We start from the raw sequence: 17,603 nt of genomic DNA on the forward strand, positions 1-17,603 counted from the left end.
TTAAAGAACTTTGTCGTTTCATTAAGCAAAAAAATGAAAGAAAATTAATAATAGTGCCCCAAAAATATCCAGTAGTTTGTGATTTTTGGTGTCTTTTATGACAATGGTGTTGCATTCCATATTAAAGAGTTAAGATCTAAATTTGTTAATTTGTTGACCACTTGTAAACTCTCTCCCTAGAAGGTGTTTTATTCTTAATTACTATTGGTACAGTGAATAGGCATATTTTTAAATAGCACTTGTGCTGCAACAAAACTATAGAAATTATTGATATAATTAATTCATTTCAATAATCACTGTTGGCTATTAATTTGCACTTTTATTTTATTGCTTTATTTACTCCTTCACCTTTAAAATGAAACCACCAAACATTTCCTGTCACAAATGTTTAAAACTGCAGTAAAAGCCACCTGAGAGCCTGTTCAACATCTGCATCCATTCTGACATGAAATATTTCTATAAATGGATGAGAGTTGGAACTCTCTGTACTCCTGGAGATGCTGGACCTTCCCTGAGCATGGTCCTCAACAGCCAAAAATTAAAATGAAACAACACCAACCAACCAAAGCCAAGCTCATTTTTAGGAAAAGGTCTTACCCAGCTCCAGGTCCACAGCCTTTGGCACTCCCCAAGAGGCAGCTTTCAGCAGGTCCTTTTAAACAGATCTTGTGGAGATGGTGAATCAGAGCTGGTGTAGGAGGAACTCCATGGCAGTGCAACCCTTAGGCTGAGAATGAATCAAGGAATGGGCTGGTGAGGTTGTCAAGTGACTTCAGTGCAGAGAAAAAGATAAAAATATTACATTTATATGAATTAATGAATAAAATTAATATCTTTTATTATATTTTATTTATTAAAGATAAAATCATTATATTTTATATAAATTCTAAAATATTTTCACGACAGTTTGAGTCTGTTAAAAGGATTATCAATCAATGTGCCTGGAATAGCAGTGAATGTGATGACACCTATCTCCTTTTTTACTTTGTGAGCAACAAATATGTATGAAGGAACAAAATTACAAACAATTCATAAGACAATTGATTGCCTGTTGTAGTTTGCAATTAATTTTTTTTGCTTTTCATTCAAATCAACTATAATTTCAAGTATGATTCTGCACAGTCTCAATTCTTATCAGAAAAAAGAAGTGGTGTAAAAATTTCTTTCCCCCTATTTCCACATGATTTCTGTAATGAAAAAAGATCACTTTAGTTTTAAACTAAATAATTATGGACCTTTTCTGAATTTAAACTAAAAATATCTGTGTACTGCTGCTGCTCTGTCTTCAAAATTAAACTAACAGATCTATATTGTGATTATGTTGTCAGAGTAAACTTTTCAGATCTGCTGATCATATTTTCTGAAATTAAATAGCCTTAATGAAGCTGAATATCCAATGTGGGGAATAATACCTTATTTGAGCCCCTTTCTAAGCACTTTTGAGTGGACGGGGGAAGCTTTCTTCCATGCAGATATTCTTGGTATTGCATGCTGTGAAAGTATGATAATTGTCCTTGTGATTTAGAACAGATTTATTAAACTGTAAGTTTTAAGTTTTCTTGCATTTTTCATATCACACTGTTGAATCATGCAGGGATGCCAGTGCCATACAACAGCTTTCTGAAGCTTTTCTTAGCCATAATAAGCATTTTGATTTTTTTTTTTTTTTTAATCTTTTATGGCTGGTGCTCCTTATCTAGCAGTCCAGCTCTTCTGCATGCTGAGGTCTAGGGGAAGGGATTGTTCAGTGGTCAAAGGAAAATTTAAGCCTCGATCCTTGATACTTTATGTGATAAAAGAACACATGCCTTTAAGTGGCATCACAGCAGTTTGTAAAGAAATGTTCAGTTTCAGCAGCCAGATAGAGATGGTTAAAAGTTGCTTCTGTTTGTGCTTGAACAGTACCTTGGATTGTCGCAGCTTGTGCCTTCCTTTTTGTGTCTGGCTGTCTGCATGCTGTTTGTTCTCTCCCAACGTTTGCACCTGTGCTCCAGTGGCTCCCCTGTCCCACAGGGTGGTGGCTGAGCCCTTGCTGGCCAGGGCCTGGCCACAGCAGCCCCACAAACAATGGGATGGAACAAGGATCCCCTTCCCAGAGCAGGGGATGCTGCAGGGGCTGTGCTGGCAGGACACAAACAGGGCAACAGAAACATGGACATCCCTGTGGGCTGTGTCCTCTGCTCCCCCAGAGCCCATCCCAGCCAAGCCAGGGGGTCTCAGCAGGCACAGGGTCAGGCTGGCAGTGATCAGGGGGGTGATTTCCATCCCCAGCAGAGGAGACTTTGGGGCTTCTGGAGTTTATTGCACCTATAGTATGACACAGTGCTGTGACAGCCAGCACGTGATGTCCCTGTCATGCTTTCTATGGCAAGGTACTGATCCAGGAGAGGATGCCTGTCCCACCTGGCAGTCACTGGGAAGCCATGGTGCCATTTGCATGCAGTGCCAGTCTATCATTTCTTTATTCCTGCTTCTGAGGTGCACTGATTCATCATTCTAGACACATTAGTCTTCCTGTTAGCTTTTAATGAAATGAAGGGAGAAAACACTTCAGGAAATTTGAAGTGCAGCAGGGTTTTTTGTATTCTATCACTGCCCCTTGATTTGTGTGGCTTAGGTTTTATTTGGTTTTCTTTTTTTAAAAAAAGCATGCCAATTCTGCTCTTTTTGACAGCTCGGTCTTCTGACTCACATATCGTTTTCCCACGAGCAGAACCAGATTACATTTCCTGTTTTCACTTCAGTATCAAAAGAAAATAGAATGTCAGAGCATCTTTAAACTGTGGATGCATAACTTAATACGTGTATGGTTTAAGTATCTGGTTCACTGCACATTTAAAAAAAAAATTGTTTCAACATGCTTCAGTTCTAAACAGATACATCCAGGCTGTCATTTGAAATAAGCTTTTCTAACTTCCTCGTCACTGAAAATAGGTTTGTAGCTAAATATGAAATAAAACCATTTGCTCAGGATCAAATGTAATACTATCCAGGCTTGAAATTCAGATCCTCTTTTACTTCCAAAAGGTTTTTAAAACATTTTGTCTGTAGTTTCACAAACTATTGATGAAATTTGATATGCCATGCTAGACTGCAATGTGTGGCTTTGCTGACAGATTTACATCTCTAAAATTCCTGTGCTCACATATGGAATTCTTGGGTAATAGTGTTAAACACTTTCTTTTGCAAAACATAATATTACAACACCTTAATTTGCTGATCTTTCACATCAAAATGTGTACAAATTAATGACCTATCCAAAATCCATGCATGATCTAACTAAGAGAAGGAAATGCAAACAGTGCATTGTAAGCTTAAGGCTTCATTTTAACCACATAATCAAAACTATTTTGAGTTGATAATTTCATAAGAGAGAACATCTTTCCAGCTGAAATATATGTTACTAATTGTTTTAATTAAATATGTTTTAAGTAATAATAGAATTGGAGTATTAGGGAGTTTATTGTGAGTCCTCAGTTGCTCTATTAAAACAAAAAAACCAAAAAAACCCAGAAAAACAGAAGAAATCCCACTTGCATATAAAAACTGAAAGTATTAATAATTTAAAAAATTAGGGATGACTTTTTTCTGTCCAGTTTATAAGCACTGCAAGTTAAAGACTTGATTTGGATGTACAAAGGGAAATTCAGTCTAAAACTCCCTTTTGGATGATTCTTACATGTATTGCAGGTTTTTTGCAGGCCAACTAAGGGTTTATTTGAGGACATATTTTAAAATAATACTGACAGAGTGAAATGGGTGCAAAATATGTGTGTGAATAATGCAATTACCTACCCCTTGTATTTTTGCAGTGTGTAAATGGATGAAAAGCATTGACAGCAATTGAGTTCTGCTTTTCAGGGATACAATTGCCATCAGAATTCTCTCCTTGCTTGCTTATTAGTATCACTAGGAAAATTTTTCTGTAGCTGCTCTAAATCTAGCCATATGGCCAAATCAACATCAATCTAATTTAGGTGTTTTTTCTGTCAGTTCATAAACTCTATGGGAAAAATAAAATTTCTTTCTGAACCTATAAAAGAAGCCATTAAGGCAATGAGATCATAGCTGGAAATGAAAGAGAGAAAACTGGATTGTATAATGAAATACTTTTGCATGAAATACGCTGTGAAATTTGAACATCAAATTATCAATCTTCACTCTTTTTCTCTCAGGACATTGTAGCTAATTAGATTTACATTTGCTCAGCACATTCAGTAAATAATAAACTGCTTAGTGATCATGTTTTCTGCATTTGGGTCAATGGTTTTGAGCAGTCCTCCTAGAACTTTGAGAAGTTAGTCCCTCAGATGAGTGTGTTTGCCAATGCAGAAGTCTTATGCAACAGGAACTATCACTTTTTTTTTGTGTCCTGAGTGGCTCTGTCGAGGACATGCAATCCCAAACTAAGAGTTTCCTTAGTTTGCCTCTGGAGCTGTGCTTCCATGTGCCATGGGAAATGTTGGCATGGAACATTTCCTTTGTCTCACTCCTTTGCACGCACTGCTCAAGTTTCTGTGACTTGTGTATCTGTTGTTTACTTCTCATCTGTTGCAGTGGCTTGGCAATGCTTTAATCACTGATCTTTTTTGCATTTGGTCTTGATTATGTGAGGACCATGGGATTCTCATCCTGCTGTTTGCCTGTGGGGACCCTGCTGCAGTTTGTGTCCCCGGGAGGCTTTGGATGCTGCTGCTGTGTAACTGCAGCCTCCAGAGCTCAGCACAGCCCTGGCACAGTGGGCTCACATCATGTCTTACTTGCTGCTGTTCCCATTGCCAGTGCTGCCCAAAGCTGCCAGAGAGTACTGAAACATGGGGGAGGCAGAACTGGAGGGCAGCAGGAAGAGAAGAATGTTGGGAGAAGCAGCCCCAGAAGGATCAGTGTTCTTCCATGCACCATAAATATTGCCAAAGAAGCAGTGTGGAATACGTACTCCTACATGGAGGTGGTGCAAAACCCTTTGAGTTTTAAGCAGAGCATTAAAGACACTGATTGATTAACCTTTCTCCAAGGTTTTGTTGTGACCCTCATTGGAAAGCTTTACCACACTCACGGGAAAACCCCAAGATAGATGTTGGAACAGTATGCAGATTTCAAAACCCATTTTGGAATGTGTTTATGCATATCACTTGATTCCTGTTCCACCAAGATTGCCAAGTGGGAAAATGCACAGGGTTTTTTTGCCTTTCTTCAGCTTGTTTAGATTTATAATACTCTGTGTTCAGATGTTTGAGCAGTTCTTCGTGAGGGTATAAAATTCTGCTGCATTTATAACGTTAAAGAAAATGGATTTGAAATTCCCTATGGCATATTTCATGTCACTGAAAAAGTACTAAATTAACTGAAGATTTAGCAGTTAATTAATGGAACTGATAATGCTTGTACAGTATTTAATGAATTAGCAAGTTATGGATTAGTGAGTGTTCTTAGTAGTCCCAAATCTCAGGAAATGAGCAGGTTCTTGACTAAATGCATAAGTTTCCATTCAAGGCTGCTCACCGTTCCCTGGAATATCGCTGCAGTTTCCTGCTGTGGTGGTTCTATATTACCAATTTGAATGTCCAAAGGAACAAAACCATTTCCTAATTTTTTTCTAATTCCCACTTAAGTGATTGCTATGTGGCTGTGACACAGAAATTGCAATCAGTGTCTAGAGACACCTTGTAAAAAGAAACTATTTTGAAGTGATTTTCCAGTTAATAAAACCTCAATCATGTTACATTTTCTGATATGATGCAGCACAAGAGCTTATCTTCAGCACCCTTCTCAGCAGAATGAGTCAGAAATAAATCCTTTGCTGGCACTTAGTTATATCTAGCCATAAAAGAGACAAAGTCCTCTGAACTTGTGTGATAATTTCATGAAGTATAATTTCTTGTTGTTTTCTTATGTTAATGGAATGAGGCCCAAATTGGAACATGTTGTATCCATCCCACCATTACTACAGGTCTGAGTGGCAACCTCAGGCAAAACATACTTGATGTATAAAATGACAATTTCATTATTTTAACTCTATTTTCTTCCTTTATATTTTGGTGTGAGTGTATTAATTTTCAGGAGCTACACCCTTCTCAGGTTGTATTCTTTAGAATAAGGGTCTCTGCCTTTCTCCTCCTGCACTTTGTGCATCTTGTGGCATTCCCTGTGTTCCATAGTCGAATACACTTCCCTGCTGCCCCTGTGGTGTCTGTGGGCTGCTTGGCTCCAGAGGCTGTGAGCAGACAGCCCATCAGCCTTGCAGGTCCTTCTGGGCTCTGGGATGAGACACAGAGCAGCCCTCCCAGCACCTGATGGGTTCTGTGCTGCTCTCAAAATTAAAAATTCCCAGCGAAAAATCCATGTCCTGAGCTGCTTCATTCCCAAAAGGCTGTAGGAAGCTCGCCACCCCATAGGGTGTGTGGTGTCCTAAGTGTCACTATGAGACCTGTGCCTGTTCCAGTCCAGGGCTCGGATGACACCTGAACTGTATATTCTGATTTTGTATTGAATTTTTCCATTGTCTGGATTTGATATGTGTTTCATTACCCTCATGGCTTTGCTGCTTGGTGTCCTTTGTGCATTTTGCTGCTTTCTGTATGATTTTTCATGTGACATCCAGGCCTTCTTGTGAAAAAATTCTTATTCTTTGCTGTTTTGCATTTCAGGAGAGTATTTGGCTTTCTTGTTTACACTGTGTTTAATCTTTTTGAGCATTTATTATTCTGAGGGCTGGAGTTTTTTCCCATAGTTATGTACAGCAGCAAGGATTCCATGGCAGTAATGCACAGTAGCACTGCCAACTCTGCTACCTGTAGTCTGGTGATGCACTTGAAATAATAACCAGAATTCTCTCCTGTAGGTTTTTGTATTTCTTTTAGTTGATTACCATTCCAAGCCCTCCATTTCACAATTCCAGCATAGAAATTTTTGAAGTTGGGATGAAAATTTTTTTTTGATTATTTAATGCTGAATTGCATGTTTTGAGTAGGGAATTTTGTAGGTTGTTTTGATGTTCTCAAGTATGGCATTGTTACTACGTTTAGCCACGTGTACCATTAACCAGGTTAATCTGTAAAGAAAGAAGCTGAGACTCATTTTAAAAGGATGTAAGGATGTGAAATGTTTTGTTTTCTACATAACATTGAAAAAAATAGTTTAAAATAATTGAATCCTGCTCTATTGAGTTATGCAAATTTCTGATGAAATAATCATGACATATCCATTGTGTAACACTACAAGGGGAGCAAAAGCAAGATTCAGAATTCTTTCTGCACTCATCTGCCACTGCCTCAGCCTGGACCAGCCATAGGGGTTTAAGCAGGACTGGGTTTAGGGTTTAAGACCCCCAAAGATACCCAACTTAGGGTTTAAGTTTTAGGGTTTAGGACACCTCCAGCCCAGGTGCCATTCCTGCCTTCTCCATGTGGAACTCCCTGCTGTGGCCAAGAAGAACTTTCTGCACAAGTGTGCAATCCCTCCTGTTAAGATCCAAATATTAATCTGTCCTCTGAAGATTTTAGTTCAGTAATGAGCTGCTCTTTCAGCACTGGTGGGATATAAATGGTAGATTTTTCCTCAATCAGTTAGAGAAAAGTCTGACCTGTGCATTAAACAGCACAGTAACTCTTCTCCCCAGACTGGTGCCTACTGCTAATTTACAAGTGCAGATGTGAGAGATTGCTGATACCTTGTTGGATTTAGACATTTCTTACCATCTCATGCACACACACTATTGGAAAGATGTCTGACTTCATTTTATTTGGTGATGATCAAGGATCAAGCTGTCTTTGTTCCAACTGGTATTGAATTACCTCTTAATGTGGCATTTCCTTATATTTTGTTGAAATATTGTCAAGTTCTGTATCTTGTAACTATAGCACTGAACAACAAGTTGCTGACAAACTTTTTTTGAAGTATGAAATGTGTTTCTTTTATTCTTCTTTCCCTGACATTACCACGTTCTGTTCCTCAGAGTGTTTTCTCTTTCTGTGATTCCTTTTCAGCTGCTGCACATAAAGTGTGATAATGATGAACATATGTTTCAAAGACCCTCTACTTTTTTCTGGTGTAACAATGAGGATTCACCTCCTTGTTTAGATATCTCTTCCATTACGCTTACTCCTAGGAGTTCTCCTGACTCTAGACTACCACCTGGATTGTTAATACCACCACCTTCAAAAAGTGGTCTTCCAAAGCCTGCCAGTGAATACAGCTGCCCAAGACCTCGTGTAATCTTGCTGTGCAAAAGCTTGTTCAGTTTTAGTTTTCTTTATTTTTGGCTTTCTTTCGTTCTCTGTTGTGTATTAACTTGTATTAAAAATGTGCATTTTGTACAGTGGCTAAAGGATAGGGAGGATGAATCTTAGATTCTGTAGGGGTACTCTTAAAATATGGAATTTGTGAAGAATTACTTTTATTTCTACAGAACTTTTTCTTTCCTCAAAACATAAATTCTTACTTTTACAACATGTTTAAAATAATCCATTAATTAATGATCTCAGTTATCTGTCAATCTTTTATTAAAGTTTTTTTATATGAAGAATAGCAATTCAAAACAATTCTAGAGGTCCAACTGCAAGGGCTTCTTCCCCCCAGGAATTAATAGAAAAACAATGACCCATTAAATAACTTTTAGAATACTTTATAAAAACTGTGCAAAATGAAGGTTGAAAATTATTCTCAAATATGAAATGGGCATATTGCCTCCTTTTTCATATTAATGTGCTTATACTCTCAACTTTTCTTCCATTTGCAAGTAATATTTGCTTTATTTAGCAACCATCCTGGCTTTCTGCATGTGTTCACTAAATAAAAATGCTTCTTCTGCTCATATGTATTCAAAATACACATTTCTTAATTCACTTACAGTTTTAATTAAACCATATCAATAGAATCAAAATGACCAGTAAGTGACTTCAACAACATTGAATGTAAATGGGAAATGAGTCTAAAATTTGGGTTTTCTTTTTTTGCCTGAAGAGCACATTTATAACTAAATGTAAGTGCTGTTTATCTGTCTTCTAGGTAGCCATAAAATAAGGTTCTCCATTAGCACATATGATCTCCAAGTCATTCTAGGGTTGCCCATGGGTGTTGATGGAAATGGAGGCTGATATAAGCATTTATTTATGCCTTAAACCTGATCCCACCTTCCTGGTTCTGACAAAAGCCGGTCTATAATCAGAGCAATTTTGGATGAAGGAAGGGCTTTGCTTCTTTATTGTGTTTATTTTGGGTCCATCACATCCATTGCCCTGCTTGGAGTGGGAGCAGATGACATCCAGCCATCTGCCAGACCTGGATTGTCCTGGTTCTCTGCAGGGTTAGTGCAAGGTCCATGGACACCAGCAGGAGCCTGTGGTGTCTGAACTCTGCACTGAAATCTTTTCACAATACATGATCTTTGAAATGCCAGTAGTGATTCAAGTTGAGGATCGTAAGAGTTCTGGATGTGTTAAAATCTTGAACGCTGGTTTTTTTATGAGGTTGATTCACCTATGGTCATGATTGGGAATAGCAATGACTGAGAAATTTTTTTTTAAAGGCAAATGAAAGCAGTATGTTAAATGTAGATTTTTTTTTTTCCTTGCTATGCTTCTCTATAGCAAGAAAAGTGAAGAAATACCTCTGGTTGTTTTAGATATTGAATAGTTACAGATCTCTCTTAATCCAATTTAAAAAAAAAAATCCAAATTTAAAATATGAATTCAAAGCTCCTAAGAATCACAGAAGTTCTGAGAAATAGGAGATGTAGGACTTGGGAGCCCTGGGGTTTTTTTCCTCTTTTAACAGTGCATTCAGAGGAAGTCTGTGGATCAATATTCCCTCTCAGCAGCCACTGCAGAGAACCTCCAGAGAGAGATATAGTGTGGTTCAGGGCCACCTGTAGACTTGGCTTAGGGATCTGTGAGCTGTCTCAGGGCAACTGCAAGTCTGCAGCACAGGCACTGAGGAAAGCAGCATTCCAAAATAAGAATCCAACCATGTGACTTTCATGGACAAGCAGTACCAACCTGCTTGCCAGGTTATCATATTTGTGTATTCTGAATTAAAGGATCCATGTGACTAATTTAACTTGTGCTTCAACATTTCTGCGTGGATAGTTTGTGCAAACTGAATCTTGTTTCAAAGCTGCAGGCTTTTGCTGTGCCTGGCTGGCCTTTCTAATACACAGGGTGTGGGGGTTTCTGTATTGTCTCAGCAATAACATGAACATGCAAACTAGTTTTGCCTTCAGCTTATCAGTCTCGGTTTTAATCTATTCCATCCTCTGTCCTCAGTGTTCAGTATATTTTAACTTGACTGTGCCTCACTTGTGCCCTGAAGTAGTGGGCTGGTGGCAGGAGGAATGAACCATTCAAACCCAAATATGGCTGTAGAACTGTAGTAATTGGTGGGTTTGGGGTTTCTTGCTTGCCCTGTATTTTTTTTTTAACCCTTCTAAATTCCTGTGCGTTTTGAATAATATCTCTTCAGTTTTACCTTCAAGGACAACAGGTTTATTTTGGGTATTAATATTCAGCATATCATGTTTAGATAATTACTTGTGGAAAAACACATTTAAAGCTTTGATCAAACCAGTTTCTCTAAGCTGCCAAATAAGAGATCATGTAAAGAAGAATTAGTAAACCAAAAAATACTGGGATTATGTCTTTGAACTTGGTTCTGTGCTCTCCAGAACAGAGCACGTTGTTGTTGCCATATTACCTCAACTGGGTCTTGTGAAGGTGTCTGTGCTCATATGTCTGTAAGAGAGCTGCTTGTCACAGCTTTGTCAGGTGTAACTGGGATACATTTTCAACTGAAAATGGAAAAATTGCAATGCTGCTTTTGTACTGGGGAGTGTTAGCATGTGTCAGAGTCTGTACTGCAAATGCCATTTGCTTGGTGTCAGGAGCTGGGGTTTGCATGCTGGCGGTTGTTTTTAACTTTTCTTTTCAAAATGTGACTCTTATCTGCATGCTGAAGAATTCAGTATTGTGATCTTTTTCATGTGAAACATTGCCCTAATATTTATTGTCCTTATTGTAGGCAGGCAGTGTGACACCTAAATCACCCTCCACTGACATCTTTGATATGGTTCCCTTTTCTCCCATATCCCCTCAGTCATCAACACCTACTCGCAATGGCACACAGCCTCCTCCAGTACCCAGTAGATCTACAGAGATCAGTAAGTTTTGTAACAACTGACCTACTTTTGCTTACATTATTTTTTTTATAAAGCATCTTTAAAGTTTACGTACCTTTTGCGTGAAAAGCCAAATGCAGTTTTTGTAAATCACGTTCACTAATGCTGTTTCATCTTTATACCATCCTCCCAAAGTCCTTGATGTTGCTGCCAAGTTGCATTATGAACAAACTTACTGTGAAACTGTGACATATACACTTGGAAGGAGTCGGGTTGGGGATTTTAACTTGGCTTTTCTTTTGCAGTCTCTTTTCTGTACTTCAAGGAATACTTTAACTTCCTGTTAGTTCTTTCCTTGTCAAGCCACGGTTCTAGCACCTAGAGCCTGCATTTCTGGGGAAGGCAGCAGGTGGAGTAAGTATGGTGATGGTGTTGCTCAAGGGAGAGCTGAAGAAACTCCTCAAGGGGACTTGGAATGCTGTTTTCAACACTGCTTTCCATGTCATGCACAGCTTTGTTTAGCTGTAGTTGATGAATCTCTCCAGATCTCCAACCACTCCTAAAAGGTCTTCAGAAGGTTATTAGCAACAGCAATTTTATTTTGCAAAGGCTTGAAAGCGTTTAGGGTAAGGTTCTTGAATTCACTGGAAATTTTTTTGGAGTCCAGAAAGTCTTTTTAAAAGCTTTGGAAATCCCTTGAGGGAGAGGAGTGTGGGGCATGTTAGAGGTTGTGGAAATATGGGTCTGTGTTTGTGTCTTCTGTTCCTGATGCCTATTTTAGAGTGAACAAGGGACATTAATGTTACTGCCTGCCACCATATGGAACATATTTGAGGAGATTGTGCTGTTTTGGGGCATGCCTCTAGGATGGAGAATTTTCAGCTGTGAATGGGAGCTGTGCACAAAAACAAAAATGCATTTTATAACATCAGTGAGTGAATGTCTTCCCTCCCCAAGCCCATATCTGATGCACTCTTTGGTTGTATTGCTCAGAATGTCTGCCACCTTCTAAAGAGAAAGTAAATGTTCAGACTTTTAGTTCAATAAAGAGCCTTGTTTTTTTTAAAGAGACCAATTTAATATAATTAATGAACTTGTGGGATCTCCAAAAGGTATGCTAACAGAATTTTATGTCTATCAAGTATAGTCAGTATTAACTATTTTCATATAATTTAAAAGAATATTGGAATATTCTAATAGAATAGAATAGCTCTATTGAGAGAATTTTATGCCTTTACAATAAGTAATTGAAAGGTTGCTTCTCTGAAACTACTATCAGTGCCATAAAATAGATCTAAATGTGCATATACAGCTTCAAGAATGGCAACTTAACTTGAATTGAATTATAGTCAAGATTTTAATTTTTTTACCTCTTGACTTACCTCAGTTCCATCGGAATTGTGGCCCAGTTCCATAGAAATCTTGTGGGACTCAGCACTCAGATCTTGAAGGATCTTGAAAATTCCAGCTATATGGGATTTGTAATACAAGGGGAAAGAAAAAAATAGTTGCTTATTAACAGCAGTATTTATTGTTTAAAGTAATTGCTGCTTGTGCACTTCACTGATTTGACTTTCTGAGATGATGTAGTTCAGAGATGCCGCTTCAGGGAGAGATTACAAAGCCCATCATGGTCTTTATACTTTTGATCCCTGCTCTTTCAGTCTGTGTCAGGATACTTTCTGTGTTGAAAATTACTGTGTTCATGAGCTATTAATGCTTTTTGGCATGTTTCAGAGCATCATTGAAACGTGAGAGGAATATTTTATCATCAAACAAGGGCTTTACTGTCCCAGATGAGAAAGTTCAGCTCCCATAAGCTCATTCAGGCTGTGAATGTCCTCTTGCTGTGGCGATGTGCAATAATGCATTGCTTTGTGGTGTCACTGCTGCCAGAACCAGCAAGCTGGCATTTCTTTCTCCAGTACAAGTCAGAGGGCTGGCAACCAAGAGGAGTGAAAGTTTGGAGTCTGTATTTTCTACATAATCTTTTCCTCTTCCTATCTCTACTTTCTTTATCACTGCACTCAAGCAGAGTTGATTTGGTGAAAGTACCGGGTGAATTTTTTGGGTTTTATAATTTAACTTTCACCTTTCTCACATTCAGTAGTAAAGAAGGAGAAAGATGAGGGTTTGCCATCTATTTGTTAGTATCACCTCATTTTATTCCTTTTGCCTAAGTGAAGCCTGTTACCCAGGCAGGACACTTGGGCTGCTCAAGCAAAATGTGCTTTTAAAAGTTCATCTTATTCATCCACTGGCCAGTTTGAGAAACCAGCCAAAAATAACAGTGCCCCAGAAAGGCGTGGGCATTTTTAAGAAACCTGCAAAAATACAAAGCACTTTGCATTCTTCCTAGGAATAGTTACATAGGTGATTTCTAGCACCAGGATGACAGTTCAGCTTCCCATAATGACAAATGCCCAGAGTTAGAATTTTGCTTGCCAGTTCTTCCCTTGATAATTTCACAGGGAAAACAGTTGTAGGGTGATAAATGGTACCTCTGGCTTTGCTGAGCTCACAGCGTGTAGTTCAAGATACCTTTTAATACTAGAGCAGAACAACAGTGACTTTTTAATTTTTTTTTTGAAAGACAGCTATTTCCAAAGCATTTAGGCTTTAAAAAATTATTTAAATCTTGGGATTTTGAGTACATATTCAGCAGTGTTCCAACAGGGCTACTCAGTAAATGTCTGCTCACTACTGGCTGCATCAGCAATAGCAAACAAATGGGGTTTACCTATTTTACCTATTTAAAGGAGAAAGTGGCATAACTTTTGTGCAGGAAGTTGCAGGTTGGTTAAATGCATGCTGACTCTTTAGGTAATAATTGCAACATAGTGAAATGCAACCAAAAATGCAATGCTAGAGATTGCATGCTGCTTCCTCATGGAGTAAGGGGTTGTAAGTTCTTACAAGTTATCTGAATAGTCAGAATTAGCTCATTAATTTTATTTCATTAAAGGAGGAATTAACTTAGGTTTCTTGTTGGTACAGCATTATTTTCATATCTCAGAAAAGAACTGGAGAGGATTATTCTCTACTGAGTTGTTCAGTATTTATTTCACACAAATGCATCATGAACAATCCAAGGTCACAACTGGCAGATGCAGAAATCTGCTCTGAGGTGCTCTTTTTCTGCAGATATTTAAGAGTATTTTGTCAGAATAATGGCTGTAATAATTTCCAAAGAAAAAAATATGGAGTAGCCTGCAGCTAAATGAAAGGCTTTCTGGATTTTCCTGTCTCAGTTTATTCCAAATATTTCTTTGGATGCTTATCTCTAAGTGTGATTCATTTTTGTCACCACAGCTGCTCCATCTGGGCAAAGCATATATCAGCATAGCTGTGAGCCTGGATGAGAGCTGAGATACAGATTGGGATGTGAACTGCAGCAGAAAAACCAAATATTTGTATTTTTGCTTAGTCATTGCCAATTTTGATTTTACCATAGAGTGCAGGTTGCTATTCTCCAGTATTTGTTTGTTCTCCTGAATGTCAGATCCCAGAATTTATCACTTGTTCATGTTATCCTGTGGTTTGAGCTGAGCATCTAAAACATCAACATTTCATGGTTTTTGAATTTGTGGGTCAATTTTGCAGCCTGTGAATTTAATTCCGTCCAGAAAGGAATGAGAAAGGGAAAGGAAATTATTTCAATTGTTTGAAAGGATAATTTTCAAAGGCTTCCTGGTTGCTGTTTATTGGAGAAAGAAATGCCTATCTATGGTACAGTGATTTTGGGGAGTGTGCAAGACAAGATATTCTTGTTATAGCTAATTTCCATGCAAATATTCTGGCCTAAAACAAAAAGTTACCAATTTATCCCATCTGTGCTTAAGAGGAGGCCCCTTTTCATCATGAGGGGAGTGAACACTGTGGGTAAGCCTATGGATATCCTAAGGAATATCCCAGCCCTGCAGGGATGAAATCCTCACATTTCTCCATTTTACACATGTTCTTCAGCTTTTGCTCTCAAGGCAAATAATGACAGTGCTACTGAAAGTATTCCATGGAACTTTGTGCTTCCCTGACTCTTAGCAGTGCAGCCTCTCTTGTAACACTCAAACTTTAAATGCAGAAAAGCAGTTGTTCTGTGAACTTCTTCAGCTGGAATGGATGGCAAGTTATGATAGAGATAATTCCCCAAGTAATAGCTTTCCTCAGAAACCCTAGGTAATGCTAGGTAATGCTTCTTTATTTTGAATTTGATTCTGTGCAGGGTTTACTAGGCTCTGTCACTTGGAATAAGTCACACTCTGGTTGTTTTAAATTCTGCTTTGTATACAGTATAAATTCAGAAATCTTTCCCATTAAAGGAAGGTGTCACATTAAAGAAGTTAAAACTTCTGCTTTTCTCCTGCTAATGAGCTCAAAAGGGCTTTCATTAATACAAGCCCAATAATAAGGCATGAATGAGATAATAGCCATAATAGTGTACAAAATACTTGCTTTTAAAAATAGTCAGAAGTCATGATTCAGTACAAATTACATGCAGGCATTTTGTCCTTCACTGTTTTATCCTAAATACATTCAGTACAATGTTTGCTGAGCCCTGGTGTTGGAACTGTCTGCTTTCAATTGTCTGACCACAGAGAAAGCTGTCAGCTCCTTTTAAAGGTAAAAGGAAAGAAAATGGACCTACAGAATGACCCATAGACTGTTGAGGGTTATAAAGTAGAATCACTTTTTTGCCCGGTAGAGGTTAGATTGCAACTCAAAGCTGCTACACATCTGAAGGTTATTTGCTGGGAGCATCAGAGCATTTCAGGACACTGGTTATACTGAAGCAGACCCATTTTGGCTGTGAAAGAGGCAAAGGATGAGAGAGAACCTAATTTTTACATTCGATTATCCGAGTTCAAGTCTCTCTTGCACGCAGGTGGTCTGCCTTTGCCAGGAAAGACTGGATTTCTTCTTGGCTCTAGAGGACTATTGGAATCAGGCTCTCTTATCTGGGCCATCTCCTGGTCCCATGTGACAGTTTGTAGCTGCTTAGCCACAGTTTTTTAACTATGTAATCAATCAAGTGCTGCTCAAATTTCTGTACTTTATTATGGGAATTTCTGTGCTTTATTGCGGGAGCAAATTCTGGTACTTGCCAATAATTTAAAATGCCTGCTGTGCAGCCTGATAACACCTAATTGATAAGGGCAAAGCCCTGACAGACTGATATGTACAATAACTGTTGAAGAGCCCAGAGAACACAGGTGTGAAATTCTGTCTGCAAGGATGCCAAAACCAAACCAGCTGTGCAGCTGTAGGCAGGTGCTGCACCACTGATAACGGGACTGGGAATTCTGCAATAGGGGGAGTGGTTCCAGCAGTCAATTGTCAACCAAACCTCAGGTGTAAAGGGTGAATTTTGTGCTGAACTGCTCAGTCACTTCAGGGTTAATTGCCCCTTTTACCATCACATTCAAAAACTAAATTTGTTTTGAGACAGGTAGAATGCTTGTCAAGTTTCTTGCTAGGCAGCCATGAATGTTAGGAGAGGGGATATCTCCTCGTGGTTCAGGTTTTCTCTCCACCAGTGACAAGGCTGTAGGAACTTGGTTCTGTAAATTCTGCAATCAGTGGGGTTTGGTTAGCAGTTTTATTTTTTTTAACTGCTGTAGTTTAATCCAATGTGAGATGGGAAATGTGCCTTGAGATGGAACTTTTACCTTTAGGAAAGAAAAATCTATTACTAAGGAGGAGGAAAAAACACCCAAAACCTGAAAAACCAAAAATTATTTGAGCAGGCAGATATAAAGAACTATACTGGTCTAATACGAAAAAAGAACCCAAAAGAACTCCAATTGTATTGGAGGTGTTTCTTCTTAACCAGACAAAAACAAGAAACATCACCCTCCCTTTGACCACTAGAATGCAAACTGCAGTTAAGAAAGAGTGAGAAACTTTTGGTATTGAGAAAGGGAAAATTTGCAATCATTCTATTTATGCACCCAAATTTAGTGGAATTTTAGTGTGAAAATTCATGGTCCTGTTGTGGTTTTGGGTTTTTTTTTTTTTTATTAGTTTTTCTTTCTTAATGTGGTTTTCTCCAAGATTTTAAAACTCTGATGGCTTTTAGTTTTAATTACTGCTTGTTGTTCATTGAGGAACTGTATCAAATAAAGACCTCACCTTGCCTGAGTAAGAATATTTGCTTCTCTCACAAAAACATCCTTAACCTGAGGAGTGGCAGACAGGGGACACGAAGATTAATTGGTTAGTAATTTGTTGTTGACAGAATGTAGAAATGAAATTTGGCAACTCATGTGCAGTTGCTTCCTCTTCATTTTTGAAACTCCTGCACACAAACTCCAGAGCACTCGTCAGTACATGGTGCCCTCTTCCAAGAGCAGCAACTCCTCACCGGATCTCTAGAAGGCACAAGCACTAAAGGAAGTACAAGAGAGGCTTAAATAGAAGTCCAGTGGTGTTCTTGGGAAAATATTTGAGTATTAAGGTTTGGGAAACTGCCCAAGAGCTGGCTTGCACACTGGGA

At 38.5% G+C, this 17,603-nt stretch overlaps 1 protein-coding gene across 8 annotated transcripts in view; it reads left to right on the plus strand.

The window, feature by feature from the left end:
• Positions 1–17,603, plus strand: part of GULP1 (GULP PTB domain containing engulfment adaptor 1) — a 143,060-nt gene that overhangs the window by 116,714 nt on the left and 8,743 nt on the right. For 5 of the 8 annotated variants that reach the window (XM_058027510.1, XM_058027507.1, XM_058027512.1 and 2 more), the window contains 2 exons: positions 7,986–8,210; positions 11,014–11,152. In XM_058027510.1, coding sequence (XP_057883493.1) covers positions 7,986–8,210; positions 11,014–11,152 — 364 coding nt within the window. The remainder of the gene's footprint in view (positions 1–7,985; positions 8,211–11,013; positions 11,153–17,603) is intronic. The other 3 variants (XM_058027513.1, XM_058027515.1, XM_058027514.1) reach the window with 1 other exon arrangement.

Source organism: Melospiza georgiana, chromosome 7 (assembly GCF_028018845.1).
Source record: "Melospiza georgiana isolate bMelGeo1 chromosome 7, bMelGeo1.pri, whole genome shotgun sequence".
NCBI classification, from domain to species: domain Eukaryota; kingdom Metazoa; phylum Chordata; class Aves; order Passeriformes; family Passerellidae; genus Melospiza; species Melospiza georgiana.